At 34.6% G+C, this 18,999-nt stretch overlaps 1 protein-coding gene across 11 annotated transcripts in view; it reads left to right on the top strand.

Moving 5' to 3' along the window:
• LOC105215529 (uncharacterized) overlaps positions 1-18,999 on the top strand; it is a 62,807-nt gene that overhangs the window by 36,635 nt on the left and 7,173 nt on the right. For 8 of the 11 annotated variants that reach the window (XM_054232059.1, XM_054232058.1, XM_054232063.1 and 5 more), the window contains 7 exons: positions 7,935-10,106; positions 11,683-11,858; positions 12,296-12,412; positions 13,025-13,724; positions 13,824-14,779; positions 14,876-17,917; positions 18,016-18,643. In XM_054232059.1, the coding sequence (XP_054088034.1) occupies positions 11,685-11,858; positions 12,296-12,412; positions 13,025-13,724; positions 13,824-14,779; positions 14,876-17,917; positions 18,016-18,612 (5,586 nt within the window). In that variant the 5' untranslated portion in view covers positions 7,935-10,106; positions 11,683-11,684 and the 3' untranslated portion in view covers positions 18,613-18,643. Of the gene's footprint in view, positions 1-2,606; positions 2,853-7,934; positions 10,107-11,682; positions 11,859-12,295; positions 12,413-13,024; positions 13,725-13,823; positions 14,780-14,875; positions 17,918-18,015; positions 18,644-18,999 lie in introns of those variants that run through there. The other 3 variants (XM_011189486.3, XM_054232065.1, XM_054232062.1) reach the window with 2 other exon arrangements.

Here is an 18,999-nt window from a genome sequence, read left to right as displayed (position 1 = left end):
ATGATAAGATCTTGTTTATCTCATAAATAATTGACTGCAAACACTTACGGTTTTCGATAAGTGACGTTAGAGTTGTCGCCAAACATGTTTGTTCTCATACTCCTTGTGGTCTGATTACGGCATGCATTTATTGGTTTTTATGCGAAATAAAATTAATAATACTTATAAATTTGTGTATTAAAGAATATAATCTCATATTTCAATTTCATATGTATGTGCTATATCATGTGTTTTTGGTTGGTTGGAAAATTTTTAAAATATTTAGTCATAAAGGCACAACTTTTAAAATAAAAGTTAAAAAAAAATTAAAACAATTTTTTATAATAATATTATTTTGAAAAGCTTAGATTTACTTATTTCGCGTTATTATTGTAGTTTTTTAATTTTTTTCTAATTATCAATTTTTGAATTTTGAGCCTCAGCTTACATTTACAAAACAATTTTGAGGTTAACTTTATTTTCTATTAATTTTTTAACATGAAATACTCACAATCGGTTTTATTTAGTTTGTGATTTCTTCGCCGAATTTAGATTTCGTGCCATATTAAATAAAATAGATTTTCTCAAGAATTTAGTGTCAAATTAAATGTATAACACAATATTAAGGTTAGCCAATTTTTCTTTTCGTTTTTCTAACATGTAATACTCACATTTGGCCTTATTTAGTTTGTGATTTCTTCGTTGAACTTCTAAAAATCAAGATAATAGATTTCACGCCTAAATGTAGGCAACATATTAAATATAAATTACTTAATATAGATTTTCTCTAGAATCTAGTATCATATTAAATGTAGAATGCAATTTTGAGGTTAACTTTATTTTATTTTAATTTTTTAAAATGAAATATTCACTTTTGACCTTATTTAGGTTCTGATTTCTCCTTTGAACTTCTAAAAATCATGATAATAGATTTCACGCCTAAATGTAGGCAACATATTAGAAATAAAACTCTTAAATCATATATTTTGCTTACTCTACAAGTCTAACAACAACTTATTTTTATGAATTATTCCAACAAAATTGGTCCAATTGTGTGACATGTGATTTTTACCTGCCTACTTACTACACACTTATGCATTACACTATGTGTATAGCCTTAGGAGTGCAACTCGTGGGAACACAGTATAAATCACATTATTTTATTTACTTTTGCTCCAGCAAACTATGAGTATAATATGAAATATTGTTATTTTTTAGTTGTTACTCTCACATTTTATTTGAGTTTGTGAGTGTGTGTATGAAAGCTTGTGAAAATGTATAGATAACCAAGTGCACTTGCAACAGCAAGCATGCGTTTCTGCATATACTCTCATGTATGTGTTTGTTGTTTTTGTTGCCACTGATAGCAAAAAACTGCTTGCTGCATATAAGCGTATACATATGTATGAGAGTGTTGTTGTATGTATAGTTGTGTTACAGTTGTTGCTTGATACTGGCTTACCTTGCATTTTTTTCACATTTTCCTTTTTTATCGCCTTCATTTTCCTTTTCGGTTTTCATTTTCACTACTATTTATTGTCTATTTTTGCTCTTTGCTTGTATGACATTTGCTCTCTAACGTCTACACGCGCTCTTTTTCTCTCTCATTTTCATACAATGTTACAAAAGTTGTATTCCACTACGTTCAACTACTATTGTGTGTGTGTATACATATTGACAAATGCAGTTAATTTACTCGCATGCAGGTATGTTGTTACTGTTGTTATGCATTTTCTTCTGTTTCTCCTTACGACAATAGCTAACAGCCTCACTCGACTTTGGTAGTCCATATACATATATTTATCATAAGACCAACTTGCACACATGCCTTGTGTATATATGTTACTATATATACACCGATATATGTATTGTTCGTCGTTTGCAATTCTGTTCGTTATAGTGGTCGTTGCAGCTGCGAATTTGTGCATATCGCACGAGCGCATTTTTGCACAGCTGTTTCGACTGCCTGCTGACTTCCGAGGCCTACTCTGCTAAGCACGTCAGTGCAGTGATAAATCGGCGAAGCAGCAGCAGCAGCAGCAGCAAAAAATGAGGGAAAACTAATGCAATTGTTTTGCGCTTTTGTTTTACTTCTCGCTCGCATTGTCCACTTTTTGGTTTTGTTGCAATTTTTTGCTTTTACTACTAGCCACAGGCTTAACTAACTGTTTCATGCAGTTCCAAATCAACACCAAATCGGCTGTAATCTCCAAAGAGCAGATGATTTTCAAAATTTTGTTTGTTATTTATTTTTGCTTTTGTGTCGCCATCGCATGCATTCGTATGCATGTGTGTGTGTGTACGTGACTAGTTCGCGTCACACGTCGTCAGCAGCAATTACTCGCTGGCAATGCAACCGTGTGCATTTGGTTTTAGTGTTTCGTGTGGTGTTCGTGATTCATAACGGCTTGAAGGCGAGTTGCAATTTGTTTTTTTTTTTTTTTTTTACTTTTTGTGCTCTTTTCTGTGTGTGTGTGGATTCGTTTTCATTAATTGAAAACTTTCGTTCTTACATTTTTGCCAGCCACATTCGCATATAATTTGCTGTGAGTATTGCATTTTTACCGCTCTTCAGTGTATATTACAACTTTGAAACACATATCTACAACCATATATATCGTATGTATGAAGTCGTCCATACTCAAGTGTGCTGTGTGGGAAAAGCGCATGTGTCGTTGAATCTGCAAGTGCAAGTGTCGTCCGTTGTAAAAGTCATACATATGATGAAGTCACTCATTCTCACACACACACTCTTGGCGCTCCAACTCTTCACACGCTTGCCAGCAAACTGTGTTGTCAGCCAGCAATAGTAGTGCCAAGTTGGTAAAATTGGGTTGTGACCCGTTTTGGCGTGGTGCTTTCCTGTAGCGTCGGTAAGGTGTTTTTTCTTTTATTATTTCCAATTTGTTGAGCGTTTGATTCGGTAAGTTCGCGCTAACGGCGTGCAACCCACCACCATTTCATCACATTTTATTGTTGTTATCATTATATTTAATTTTCCTTTTTGTTCGAACTTTAGTTAACTATTACTAGTTGGGGGCCACATACATACTTTTGTGTCTACTACTACTGTACTCTACGTAGTGCACCCCCAATGACCCAATTAAGTGTTTGAAAATTCAATAAAATAGTGCATAGTAACTTTGACTTTCAATGCGTTGAAGATGGCAGTGCGCGCTTGCATTGTGGGCGTGGCATTTATAAATTAGAATACTAAAGAAGTTGCTTTTGTCGGCGTTTATAATTGTGTTTTACATTGTATGACTGCGTGTGTTTGTACATTTGTGAATTTGTGATTGCATTTGAATATTTTTGAATCTGTTGGAAGTTAATTTATTTTCAAAAATTACATTCGTTTGTTCATATTCAATATATACTAATTGCATATACAGTTGAACTTCCCTAACTCGAATACCAGAATCCCCAAAAAGCTTCGAGTTAGAGAGGCTTCGCGTTATGTACGTTGAACTGTATTATATTCTAATTATATCTCAAAAGTAATACAGCTCTCTCGCCTGTTTTTACCTGAACAATAGTCTTTTAGTTATAACCAAATACTATTTATCACCACAGCAACAATAACAATTTTACAGTAACAATTTGTCGCTTACAAGTTAATTCCTTGAAGCTGAAAGTCATTAAATTTAGTGTTTATAATGAAACGGTCATAAAATATGAAGATAAGCGCGCTTTTAACTTTGCTATTTAGACGCTTACATATTCATATAGAGCTAGAGGTCGGTTATATACTAGATCATAACTCATTGTTTTTATCTTGAGAACAGAAAAATATTTCGTAATTGACTTTAGGATTTCATTATTTAAAAAAAAATATATTTTCACATGCGCCGAAATGTAGGCAACAAAAAATTTCAATATTCGATATTTGTGCCATGAAAGAATAAAGGTTAAAAAAATTTAGTTTAAAATATTCTTGGTATATTTTTGCTTTATTTTTTACATTTCGTCAATTAAAAAGTATTTTTAAAAATAATAGTTTTATAAAGAAATTGTTAAATAGAGTGATTAGAAATTTAAAAAATTGTTGCTTTGTTTGCTCTTAAATTCATAATAGCTAAAAATAAAAATACATTAATACATTATAGTTTTATTGAAAATAATCGTATTTAAAATTATTATATTTAAAACTGCTAAATTTAAAAATAATAGATTGTTGCGTGCTGTTCAATTCATAGTAGCAAAAAAAAAATAATAAAACAAAAATTAAAACATTTTAGTTTTATTTAAAAATAATCATATTAAAAATTATTATTGTTAAAAATGGAAACTAAAAAAAAATATATTTTTTTATTTAAATTTTTATAAAGTAAATTTATTTTTGTCCATTTTTTTTCGAAAAATACCAATCCATATTCATTTCTGATTTTTATCTTCCAATTTTGCACTCATTAAACCGGTATCAATGTCTTTAGCTACAATTTTTATTAAATTTTTTTGATCAAATGTAGAGCGCAAACATGCTTGCAGTGTATACAAGAACTCATTAGAGCCTTTCAAAGTCATGCATAAACATGCAGAGCTTGCAACAGTTATTTGCTTGAAAATAATTTTTCTTTCTGTAAAGCCTTTAGACGATGTAGACTAAATATATGCAATACATTTTACTAAATTTGTATTTATTGCAGATATAGTACTTATGTATATGTTAGTAAAAATTTCAGCTATATAACTAGTAATTGCTGGTATTTGCACATACCGTATAGTACATATTCAATCGCATACAACTGATGTCACATGGCATTAGTTTGCTAAATATAGACAATAATAATTGCATATCGCAGTGTAGTACATGTTATTTAGTTGTTCTCGCAGCTATATTAGAATACCCAAAATAGCTAAAGATATGATAACAAACGTGGAATATAAAAATTATTAATTATTTTTGTTTTTTTTTCATCTTGTTGTTGCCTTCTTTATTGGCTATACACTAGTTTTATTATTATTGTTGTTGTTATTTTTCGAGTGCATCACCTTTGCCATTTGACGTTTTTTTGTTATCTTGTGGCTTTTAATTGTTATTTACATAACCGCGCTGCTTTCAATATTTTTCACCAGCAATGACGTCACAAGTATATCTATGCAATGCAAATGCAAATCATTGTGAAAATACACTTTGTGTAGACACACTTAAGCGCTGCAAATATTTAATTTATTTCCAATACATACATACATACTTATATAGAAAAGTATATATATATATTTTGGATTTTTTATCATCTATTGTTTTGTGCTAATGTAAGTATGCAGTCCAGCGCTGCCATATTAGCACAATTCTTTCACCTTCAATTCATTGCCTTATTAGCTGTATTTTGTTGTTAATTTTTTGTTTTTGTTTTTTTTTTTTTTGCTAATTTTTATTTATTTTTCACTTCACTCATTTTTTCCGCACTTGTCACTTGTTTTTCGTGCAAAATAATGCTTGCTGGCGATGATTCATTGACGTTTGAATGGCTTCTACTATCTGCATATATTTTTGTATGTATGTATGTACATATTTTCAGTGTGTGTGTGTGCGTTTGTGTGTATGCTTATTGCATTTATGCATTTTATTTTTAAATGTTTTTACAACTTTTTTCTACACAATCATGTGTATTTGGCCTAGCAACAGTTTATGTTGTTGTTGTTGCTTTTTGTGTAAAACTTTTATTTTTATTTTTTTTTTTAATCATCAACTAATTTACTTATTCCGCTCTTTAATTTGTTGATTTTGTACTTGTTTTTTTTTTTTTGATTTTCCATTGAATTCATTTGAAATGGCGTTATCTGTTGTAAATATGTATGTTAAATCGGCGCATACTAAAAGCAAAAAAACCAAACGTTTCGACTTCGTTGCCTGCACTTTGTACCCCCGACGCAGTTAGTTAATACTTTCAATGCTCAATGGCAATGCATAATCGATGTTCGTTCCGTTTACAGTGATTTTTGTGCCGCTCTCATATAATCATGGTATATATGTGTGTGTGTGTTTCTTTGATATTGAACATTGAATTTAGTATATATATTATATAAATTTTTCTATATGTATAAGCATTTCATAAAATTTTTTCGAATTTCTCAAATCATGAACTATTAAAATGAAAAGCCGTGCATAATGCATTTGCCGCCATATAGTACACGTGTGCAAACATAAATATGTATGTATGTACACACTATCAGCGCTTATTTTAATATGTGTCTACATGCATACATACATTTTATAATATTTTATGAGCTGAAGCAACAAGTGCAGTACAACAGCTGTATTTACATGTCTATATGTATGTATTTATGTCTATACATATTACAAACAACCAAGTCTCTATCTACAAATACATATATTTATATATTTGTTTGTATGCCTTAACCTATAAATTATATTATGGTCAACTAAAACTGTATTTGAGTGTAGACATTAATTTTTTTATGCATTGGCCCAATTATATACGCCGCTTCCATATACAATACAATACATACATAGCTATACTATTGCTATCGTATTAAATCATATGGTTGCTTGTTCTGCTTTAATGAGCTTTATTATTTGTATAACGGTTTCAAAGTAAACGTAAAGCTTAGTAACCGCAAGTAAAATTTATATTTTATATATTTGCATACATACATATTTGGTGATGCTAAAATTCAGTTTAATAAAATTTAATTTTATAAAATTTTCATTTTTATTTAAAAATTTGTCGCGAGAGTAGAATATTTACAGAGAAAATATGTTGTAAATATTTTTTTCCAGTAGTTTATACAATTCTATGGCATCTTTTAGGCGCAGTTTTTTAATAAGTTTCGAATTTTTTGGCCAAAAATTGTTTTTTCTTTTAATTTTGTATTTTTAGTGTTAAATAGTGAATCATATACAGTTGAACTTACATAATTCGAACTCTTGAATTGACAATAGAAGTCAAATCTCATATAAATTGCCTTCCGTAACTCAGAAGTCTTTCTAACTCAAAGTTTTTTTGTGGATTATAGTGATTCGTTTAGGGAATTTCAACTGTAGTATATTTAATGCCGCCTCTTTTAGGCACACTTTTCATTTTATAACATATTTTAAAATTTCTTCAATGATCATTATCATTATTTATAATTTTGAAATTCAAAAATTCATATAATTTGTTTGCTGTATCTTTTTAGAAACACATTTAATAGATTAATATTTTTTATATTTTTAAATAAATATATTCCTTAAAAAAATCATAATATTTTGAGTATTAAGAATGATTATTTTTAAAATATTAAATTTCTTCAATTCATATTTTCGAAGTTAAAAAGTTAAATGTTTTATAATGTTATATAATCGTTGATAGATGATTTGAATGCAAAACAAGTCCGATTTATGCTTTTTGAATTTTATCCAATAGTCCAGCTCAACGGTGACGCTCCTTGGCTGCTATTTAATAATATAAACTTTAAGGAAATTTTTCTAGAAAAAAAATATTTTGTTTACTGAAAATATTGCAAAATTTTTTTTAATAATAAAATTCTAAACAATAATTTTAATATTGAAAAAAAAATTAATATTAAAAAAAATTCATAAAAAATGTTTTTTTACCAGAAAATATATTCAAAAATAATTTTAAAAAATTTTCTTAAATTATATTTAATACACATCTGGCAAAAAAATATGCTGTTAAATAGATTTATGTTTTAAATAAATTAAATAGAACTCAAAATAACAATCAATAATGAAAATTTTATAGAAAAAAAGCAATATTTTGTTTACTGAAAATATTGGAATATTTTTTTTTAATTAAACTTATTGTTTAGTTCATAAAAAAGGTACTTTAGCAAAAAATATATTAAAAAATAATTTAAAAAACATTCTTAAATCGTAATACACATTTAAGCAAAAAAAAATATTTAAAAAAATTTTATTCTAAATAAATTAAATAGAACTCAAAATTACAGCCATACTAATCAATTTCTCTTTTGTTAACTATTTACAGAACAATAAACACCTTATACAAGTGTGGAATAATTCCGTTGAGAATTCAGTTCCATAACACTCAAATAAAAAGCAAAATGGATTACTAAATGCAGTTGAAATCGATCAACAGCAATAGCAGCAGGAGAAGTAGCAGCAATTAACACAATTGCATTGCGCAATAGTCACGCCCACACCCACACGGAACGACGACCACGACGACGATAACCAGCACCACCCCAGCAAATCCCCAAACCGGCCAACGAGTGAAGATCAACAGGAGTTAAAATAAAACAAAACAAAATAAAAAATAAAAACACAAGCTTAAGTTGTATGCACGACTTAACAAGCAAAATAAAAGAGGAATAAAAGGAAGGAAAGGATCAACAACAACAGCAGCAGCAGCCTTACCCACCATTTATAGCACACAACAACAAAAATAATACATTAGACTACAAAAAAGTCAGCGAAGAACAAAAAAATTAAATTCCTGCGTTTAAATAATTTAACAAAAAGCAGTTAATTAAAATAATTTCAATTAATTCAACAAATAAAACGATAATCACAACTGTGCAACGCGATAAACCAAATAAGTTTGCAGCAGCAGCGTGTGAATTGCAGTTGAATATAAAGAGTGCAACAGTGAAATTTAGCAAATTCAATCAAAAAATAATAAAAATAAAACAGCAACAACAACATAGATAATGTTGCAGCAAAACGACGTTGCATAGTGATACGGCAACAATAAAGGCCAGCAATTTGTGAACCTAACAAGCCCATTATTCGATATAGAGGAGAAGAGCGCGCTCACGGGCACACCAACAACAATAACATATAATGATTTTGTTATAAGTTAGTGAAACAACACCAACAACACAACAAGATTTTCAGATTTCTGTTTACATTTCGTCGCAGGCGTTTTTTAATTGCGATTATTGATCAATTGATTTTGTCCTTCCCATATTCAAGGCAACACTATACTGCGGAGAAAAGCACGAAATATTGACGATATTTTGTTTGGATTTATAATTTTAAATAACACGTCGTAAAAAAATAATTAAAACAAATAATTACAAAAATAAATTTAAATTAATTAAAAAAAAAATCATAATAAAATAAATATTCAACAAGCATTGAATAATAATAACAACAACAACAAATATATAAACCGCAAATTCAAAACCAAAGAATTTCAAACAACAAATCTCCAGTAGCAAAGTAGTAGTTTGATTACTAACAAACAATTCTAAGTAAAAAAACAAAAACAACAAAACAAAATATTCTAATAAATTGCGGAATTCAACAACAACAACAGCAACAACAAACTGTTTTGTGTTGTTCCACCATCACTGTACTGTACTGTAGTAACTACTAGTAGTAGACATACACATACATACTCGCTATGTTGCTGTATAAAGAAGTAGAAAAATTTGCTTAAATAAAATATGTTTGCAACATTTTCCGGCCATCAGGCAATGCGCCAACAACAACAACAACAACAGCAAATACAAGAACAACAAGTCAAGCAAATCATTGTAAACATGTTGTACGCCGCGTTGTATATTGTTGCCAAGCACGCATCGGATGTTGCACCGAAAAATGTTTAAATTCCAAACGATTAATTGTGTTCAATACAACAAATTCAACAACAACAACAACAATTATCGACTATTTCAGCACACTAACATTGGAGGTGACGGAGGACGACTGGCGTAGGAGAGAGTACTCAAGGGAGTAGCGTTCAACAGCAACAACAAGTGTAGTTAGCAACAACAGCAGCAGCAGGTGTTCAGCGTTAGCAGCCCACAAGTGACGTGCATTGCCACGACAACAAAAATTGCTCAAATGCAAATTGCCGTTGTCGCATGGTGGTCACCAGCAATTGTCGCTTACACAACAGCTATAGTAGTCAACAACATCGCCGCCGTTGCAGCAACACCAGCAGCAGCAGTCATTGTGCATAGTTCATAAATAGCATATCGCATAGCAGTAATGTGCTAATTTCTACGAAATCATATTAGTCGCTAACAGCAGCACTACTAGTTAATCGTTAACTGTTAATTGCATCCTTTGTGGCATCGAACACCCCCCACCAACGATAGTTTGAGCTGATCGTTTCAACACCGTTCAACGATCGTATATTTTGTGCTTACTTCGTGCATTTCCACTAGAACCGTTAAGTGAAAAGCAACAGGTATGCGCTAATGTTTATATTTTACTATTACTGTTACTTAATTTTATATGTACGTACGAGTTGTAGCAAACAAATTTAATTATGCGTAGTAAATATTAGTAATTTTTTTTTGTGGAAACTAATCACTTTGACTGCGTACTTTTTTGAGGTAGTGTAAACTAACTAATATTTGTTATTTAATTATTAAACACAATGTATGTCAACGCTAGGGTCCAATGCCAATTAATTTAATTAATTTTTTTTTTTTCCCAAAATTATTAACATTTCCACTTTATCACTCATTTTATTTTTCTAATTTTTTTTTACTAAAAAAGAATGGAGTATGTACTTGTAGAGCATAAGTTGAATTGCTACGTGGATTTTGCTTTTCTTCTGCTACATGCATATGGAATTAAAGCAAAATTTCTATTTCTATTTTTTCATTATTAAATTGATTTTATTTATATTAGCTTTGTTTGTACTTAAGTTTACAACGTTCGATTGTTAGTGAATTGAGAAGTTTGGTTTTAATTAACAACAATAATGCATACAAAAAAAATTTGTATATAAACAAAATTGCAGTGGACCTCAACGTGTGCAACAACAAAAAAAAAACAACACATTCCTTACACATACATATATACAACTATATTGCTATATGTGTTTGTATGTATGTGCGCATGTAGTTTTGTTAATAAGTAATTTGATGTGTGTCTGAAAATAGTGTGTGGCATTTGAAAGAAGCGTAAGCAATTGTAAGCTAGCTTTATTTTGTGGTTTCCGTGTGTCCGTTTCGTAATGCCGGGTTTTCACACTACAAAATTTGACGATTTTCAAGCTTTTCAATTTCATGACATGCCTATTGATTGCTACTTTAAGCGAAAACAACAAAACCAACAACAACGAAACACATAAATTTTTATATTAACCTTTTTTTTTTTGACCCGCATGTTTTGAGCACATGTTTGTTCTACAATTGAACTCTTATTATCCTTACAATTGAACTTTTTTGTCCTTATTGTACTACAATTGAACTCTTAGCCCAAATTAGTTTGAAAATGTGCAGTGAACGAAAAAAAGTGAATTTCGATATTCGAAATTCGTATAAAGCATAATTTATATACCCTTAGAGCTCAGCTAGCATGCTGTTTTAAGCAGATATATACATACATACTCCATTTCATATGGTTTTTACCTATAAAAAGTGCTTAGCTATACAAAATCAAATTTTCGAATATTGAAAATTTCAAAAAAAAAATCTATATTTGGAAAAAGAAATAGGCTCGTTTATTTCACATGGTTGTTAACATTGTTTTCTAACACACTGTTTTATCTATTTTCTAATCGTAGTTTTGAACGTGTTTTTATTTGTAACTGTTTATTTAGTAAAACAAAAAATATTTGAAAACTAGCCAATTCTTAAGCACAATTGCAAAATTGCATTTAAATTAAATAAATATATTCAAGTGATACTAAATTTTTTTTACTATATTTCTTTTTCTCTTTCATTTTCTTAAAACTAAAAAAAAAATAAAATAAAAAAAATCAAATTCAAATTCAAAAACAAAAAAAAAAAATATGAAAATGTTTCAAATAGGTATGAAGTATCCACAACTTGTGTCGACGCGTGCGGTGAACGCCATATCTGATTGGCTAGTAGCCCGCTTGGAGCAATTAGGCGTTGAGGCCCCGCATATATACGCCAGGCTTCTTTTATCACTTTTACAATCGACTGTACAACTAAATGATCCAATTGAATTCAGCAACTTAGAAGTAATTAAACGTTTTCTTTTTAAGTCACAACTTAATGATTCCAATCGATATTTTGAGCTTGCCAACAATTTATTCATTTATGAAAACACCAAAAAAATTTTGTTTTTTCGAAAAGCACAAAAAACTGAAAGTATCGATTTGATTTCTAATGATTTTTACAGGGTTTTACATGGTGATAATATGGTTCAGTTAAAGGATTTGCCGAATTAATATTATATTTTTTCAAAATTTTTTATATAATATATTTAAAAAAATATATTTATGTATATATAACATACATTCTGGTATTTATTGAAATTTTTTTAAGTTATATTTTTATATTTATTACATAAGTTCATTATCGATCCTTTAACACATATCCATTGCCGGCGAAAACACCCTGTATATTAGTTAGCACAATTTATACTAAACTGATGTTATTTTATCTGTTATTACAGTCCTTTCTTGCGAGTCGTAAAGGAGGACATAGACGTTATAGAGAGTGCGATATTGACGAACTCAAGAAATTTAATGCTGTGCAGTGTATAAAGGACATTGTATCGTCAGATCAGGAGGTATGTACCGTGATCAAATGCAGAAACAAATATAAAAATTAAAAAATTCGAACTCGAATTCGAAAAATCGAACGTCGAATTTGAAAAATATTCATCAAATGCAGAAACAAATATAAAGATAAAAAAATTCGAACTTCGAATTTGAAAAATATTCATCAAATGCAGAAACAAATGTAAAGATAAAAAAATTCGAACTTCAAATTTGAAAAATATTCGAAAATCGAATTTGAAAAATATTAGAAAATCGAATTTGAAAAATATTCATCAAATGCATAAACAAATATAAAGATAAAAAATTCGAACTTTAAGTTCGAAAAATCGAACTTCGAATTTGAAAAATATTCATCAAATGCATAAACAAATATAAAGATAAAAAAATTCGAACTTCGAATTTGAAAAATATTCGAAAATTGATAACTTTAAACCTTTACTACAAACCTTTTAAGTATTTTTAACAATATTTGTTTAATACTCTATATTTTTACAAATTTCGAATTTCGTAAATTTTTATTTTATTTTATTCGAAAAAAAATCCAAGTTCGAAATTTTTTTATTTATAATAAATAAAACCGCCTCAAATAATAATTTGTATTTATATAAATCAACTTTTAGATCGCAACTATTGAGAATCTCGTCGAAGAGCTGTTCGAAAGACTTAAGGACATTGAAAAGCAATCCAGCGATAGTGAAGATGACGAGCTGCCAGTAGCAACGCTTAACATCACTCAACGTCATAACAGTTCGCAGCAGCGGAGAGAAGTGCCAGCCCATAGTAAAAGTTGCAGGGCGAGTTGTGGACGCGATAGCAGCGGTAGGTCCGCAGAAGCAGCTGGAACATCAGCAAGCGCTAGAAAATTGAACGAACGTGAACAAGATTATTGTCGCGCCTTTCCATCACTATCAAAACAAATGGGTGAGTCATTTGACATCTGGCGCCGCACTTCCAAGTGGCTATCATGGCCGGCGGAAAAGCCCAAAGACGAGGGCGTCAAGCCTAACGCTTCTACTAGTAGCGCCAGCTCGACAATTTCTAGTAACTCCGAGGCAGAAGGTGGCAACAAAGAAGCCCCAACCAATGCAAATGTACAGCACGATATTAAAGAAGAAGAAGAGGATGAAGTTGAAATGTTGGATGAATCCTTCGAGAGTACGGAAACCGCAGCTAATGTATCTGGTGCCGAGTTGTGCGATGACATAGTGGACGAGAATGATGACATTGATGATGACGAAGCTAGTGGCAGCGCTAACGCAGCTGGTCAAGCTTGTGGCGGCGGTGCTATAAAGCGAAATACGAAACGTCGTCGCAGTCGTGGTAAGTGTAAGTTTGCAACAAGCACTCACTGTACAATTTCATGCGTAGCATTACACATGTTTTTTTACAAAAAACTAATTTTGTTTCATTCCATTTTAGCTATGTCACGCAAGAATCCAGCTGGTGGTGCTGACGCCAATAATGCTGGCAATAATCGTTCACAAGCAAGTGGCGGTAAAAATAAGCGCAATCTATCGCCCAGCTGTTGGGATACCGATTTCGAAGGCTGTTGGGAGATGGGTCCCGATCTAATTAAAGAATTCATCACGAGCCAAAATCGTGGCACACGCAACCGCAGCACTTCGGAGAGCGCGGTTTCCTACAACAAGCAGCGTACAACCGAAATGGCAGCCGCCAAACACGACGCTGATGATGATACATGCGAGGAAGCTGCAAATGACGAGCAACCACAAAATGAAGATGAGTGTTGTTTGGATGAACACAAACCGCCGACTGCTGAGGATGAAAAAGTAGTAAGCGCCAATAAAGCGGTTACACCCACCTTGCCACCTGTCGATATCTCGTTCTGTGACTATGATGATTTCGACGATACACTCGCCTCTGTATCCGAGCTGACCAATGATGGGCCCTTGGCAATGTTGGGCACTTGTGGTGAGGGTGCTTGTGCCGTACCGCCGGCCAACGCTAAGCGTCTTTACGAGCGCGAATTGTTACCAAAAGACGCGAAATCCGATGTACAATCGGACTTCGCACAATTCGAAGCTAAATTTACCAGCAGCGTCGAAGCGCTGTGGAAAGATGCTGAACGCGACGACGATAAGGGTTTCAGTCCATTCGGCGATGGTAACAAATTCCATGCATTTAACTTTGGATGTGGCAGCAGCAGCAGCAACAAGAAAAACTTTTCCGGACCCAACTCGCTACCGACCGATGTGCCAATTTCACAAAATTTGAAAAATTTCTGGTCTAATTATTACAATCATCATTTTGACTTAAGCAAAATGCTGCCGACAAGCGTAATTGGCGAAAAGGCCAAAGAATTAGATGTACTAATGCAGAATAAAGCAAACGATAATGGCGCGACTGCTTACAAGGTGAGTGCGAAAATAGATGAAAAATAATATTTTTTGTTTAATTTTTTATGGAATTTTATAATAATTTTTTTTTATTACATTTCTAAATATTTTCAGTCAAATGCTGGTGGTATTAGTGAGGCTAACAAATTCTCCCACGCTCAACAATCTGACACCCACGCAGGTGGTGGCCCCACAAGTGACTACTATTCGATGCCGAGCAATTTAGAGGAAATCGAGAAAGCCAAATTGCAACGTTCCGGCTTACGTCACAATAGTGGCTGCAGTGACAGCGGCAATGTACGTCGTGCAATTGGAGAAGAGCGCAAAACACCGGTGGCACTCTTTCTACAAAACTCCATTTGGTCAGAGAATGCAAATTTTGGCGGCGGTGATTCCGATGAAACCTTCTACTTTAAAGTACACAACTCTGGTAATCAGCTAAACGCATATGACGACAATAATCGTGAGGAGAAATTGCACTGCGATACAACAACAACTGGCAGTAGCTTTACTTTTACCGCTCCCTACTCGGCCTCTAAGTGGTCGGAGGGTATAAACGCCGGGCCGCCAACAGGCAATATGGCAACCCCCTTACTACCGCATAAGAATACTAATTTTCATATTTCGTTGAACTCCGCCGATTGCACGGATTCCTCTTCCTCGGGTGCATGCACACCGGGTGCCTCAAATTGGCACCTAACCAAATCTGATGCCAAGAATGATTTGCAAAAAGCTTGGTGCGCCGACACAAACGCGGCACGACGTTCGCCACGTGACACTGACAGCATGGCAATGCCGAAAATTACACTCGTGAATCACTCGTCCACTGGCAGCGGTTTCATTGCATATTCGCGTATTAAAGCCGTCTTAAAGGTGCAATTGTGCAGCGAAGACGATGCTGCAGCTAAGCAGCGCAATTATCCAACGCGTTCGAACAGCAGCAAGGAACAACAACAGCAGCAACGTTATGCGCTCGATATGATGGATGATGGCGAAAATCTACTGACTTCGGAGCGCACACATTTCCATCCCATCAAATCGTATGTGGACGGACACACGTTCGATATCTGCAGTGAATTGGACGTAATTGAATACGAACGTTCGGCCAGCGGTTATCTGTACTACGAAGGAGAAAAATATCTCGAGTACACGCGCACTGACAATTTCATTGTGGAAGATGACGGCGGCATCGGTGCCTCAGCCAACCCCTTGTATGCCAATTCGAATTGTGAGGCAGCCACCGCCAGCGCCAAAGCCAACTACGCCAGTCATGGCAAAATAAAACGCGTCGAACGTGATTTCGTTATTAAATTCCGCGTGCAACGCACTGAAATCGCTTGCCAAACTGATCCAGAGCCACCAACCGCACGCGCACTCGTCAGCGCCAACAAACGCAGCGGCGTTGTCATGAATGTCTCGGCAACCGCAGCACAACCGCATCCTATAAGTTTAATATTCTCGAATGCGGCGAAAAATCTGAAAGCAACCGCCGCAAATGAACTGGTCTACAGCGATACTGTGGAGGCATTTACGCGCGCCATGGCACACTTCCCACCACCGCTGGCTTCGTCCTCGGCGAACAGCAGCACTGCAAGCGCTTGGCTGTTGGGCGCTGCGGATGTTGTTGGTGAATATCAACCGGTCGCCGCCAGCAGCAATTGGAGCAACTACCAAGAGCAGTCGAAGTTACAACAACAAAATGCCCAAAACAACAATAAGAATGATGATGACGATGACACTGGCTGCGATGAGGTAGATTTCTATGGCAGTCTGGCCGACATAGCCGATGATATGGAGCAGCAAAACGGCAACATGGCCGCTGCGCATGCTGTAGTGGACTTGCCCAGCTTGGAACAGCAGTGGTCAATGAATGCAATACGCAAGAAATGCAAAGAAGCCGGTCACATGACTACTTATGACAACGCCAATGGCACGAATGCTGCTGATGGTGTAGAAGGCGCCATCGAATCTGTTTGGGGTATGTGTGCCGCCTGCAATAATGAAATGAAATCGATACCAGCCAATCGGCTATTGCGCGACGAACTACAAGTGGAGGCCGACGAGATAATGAGCGATTTGAAGTACATGCAAGATTTGTATATAGGCAGCGCTGGCGACGGCGACGGCGACGGCGTCGATGCGGACGATGAGGATGACGATGATGGTTGCGCTGACGATGAGAGCGTGGGCGCCGAGACTGTGACCAGCGACAGCGATTGGTGTGCCGAGGATATAACGGCCGAAGTGGCGGATGAGTGTGCAGCAGCCGATATCAGTGCAAATAGTGTCAATAATAATGAATTAAATGAAGCTTTCACCGCTGCAGCGGATGATAGCGCTGTCAACAGTAATGATTCTGAGACATTTATAATACAAAAGGTGAATCGTCTCATCGCCGAATTATTGCGTCCCGACAACAATGGTGATGGCGTCATGCGTATGGACAAACTGAATGCCAACACGGCATGTGCCGGTGCAGCGGTCAATGAGTCGTCACGTCAGGTAGAAGCTGAGGCAACACAATTTAGCGGTAATTTGTGGCATACTAATAGCAATGAACGCAATATTTGGCAGCTGAACGCTAGCGATAACACGAATGGCTTGATTATTGCTGGCGGTGGTGGTGTGCTAGGCAAAAGCGGTAGTGTTAGTGGTGGTGGTGGTGGTGGTGTTGTTGCTGGTATGCATCCAATGCAACTTTTACGCCAATTCAATGTGAAGCCAATTGAGACTGCTGCAGCCAGTGCAGATAACAATATTTTTGCTTTGCCCGCTGCGGCTGATGCAGATAAATACCATTGGGAACATGAGAATTTAGCTAGAATTTGGCAGTCATCGACACCGTCACCACCACAAACACAAACAAAAAATATTGCCGACAATATGACAATAAATGATGATGCCAAACCACAAACCGCAGCCACCGCAGCCGCAGCAGCAGCTGAAGAGACAAAATTGGTAGTAGACCACCATCACTTTCAGCAAGCCGATATCGCTGAGAAAAATATGCGCAATTTACGCGCCAATGCCGACGCGAGCGTTGATGCGGCCGCTGCCAATTTACAATTGGCGCAAAAATTTATAGAGCACAAGGAGAGCAAAGTGGCTGCCGCTTTGACTAACGCTCAGCTAGTAGACTCGGCTTTAAAATTAAAGGTATGCAGCATTTGCTACTAATCACAGACTTTAGTCGCCACTTTTAATTACACATTATATATGTATAGCAATAACATATTTTTATTGTTCACTTCTAGGCAATCACACGCAAACGTCGCCACTCGGCATCGCAAAATTATTTTCACGCGCATTTAAATAGCACCGCTACGGCAGCTAGTGCAGCTGTTGCTGCTGTCAGCAGTTTGGTTGGCGGCGCTGGTGGCGTCACCAATGCCATTCAGAACAACAACAGCAATGCTATAGCCAATTTAAATAGTTATACATTGAAGTCGCGTACTGGCAATGAGTTGAGTTTGCAGAGCTTCTTGAATGCTTCGCTGCGTTTGGGTTTTGGTGCTGCTGCAGCTGCTGCTGCCGTTGCTGCCTCGAATGCCAAGAAATGTTCCGATTTCAGCAATAATCTTTGTGATGCAGATTTTGCATTCGGTTGTGATTCCACTGCACCGTCTGGTCGAAATCAAACCATCATCACGTGCAAATATCATTTGACTGCAATTGAACCGCTGGGCATACAGCAAAATGAGGACAACGGCGACAACGAATATGGCTTGTTTACTGGCAATGGCATCGGCGACGGCCTAACAGCGGCGGCAGCACCGCTCTCGAGCATCATCGACAAGAACTCGTCTATATTGAAGCATGTCACCATGGTGTCACGACCGTTGACGCGTTAAAGTGCTGCGCTCGATCAATCAAATATTCAAGGTAAGGCGACATGGGGGATTTCTAGTAAATTCATATGAATGTATATGTATTCTAGTATTAAATATGAAGTTGACTGTTTATATATGTAATTCGGCAAATTATTTACAATATTTCTCAAAAATATTTTTCAAAATAATTTTTTATAATTTTTTTCACAAATGTAAAATTTTACAAAATTATTCAAGAAAGCCTCATGAAAGAGTCTTGAACTACTTTCAAATTTATTATTTTACAAATTTTTTGCATTAAAGCCGATTGAATAATCCTCATAGCTCCCATAGTTCAGTTTTATTTTTACAACAAATAATTTAAAAATAATTCCTAAATAGTAATTGTTGTTATAAAAATATGCACAA

This window comes from Zeugodacus cucurbitae, chromosome 5 (assembly GCF_028554725.1).
Source record: "Zeugodacus cucurbitae isolate PBARC_wt_2022May chromosome 5, idZeuCucr1.2, whole genome shotgun sequence".
NCBI lineage: Eukaryota > Metazoa > Arthropoda > Insecta > Diptera > Tephritidae > Zeugodacus > Zeugodacus cucurbitae.
The sequence above is the reverse complement of the archived record's forward strand: the minus strand, read 5'-3'. Positions and strand labels throughout refer to the sequence as shown.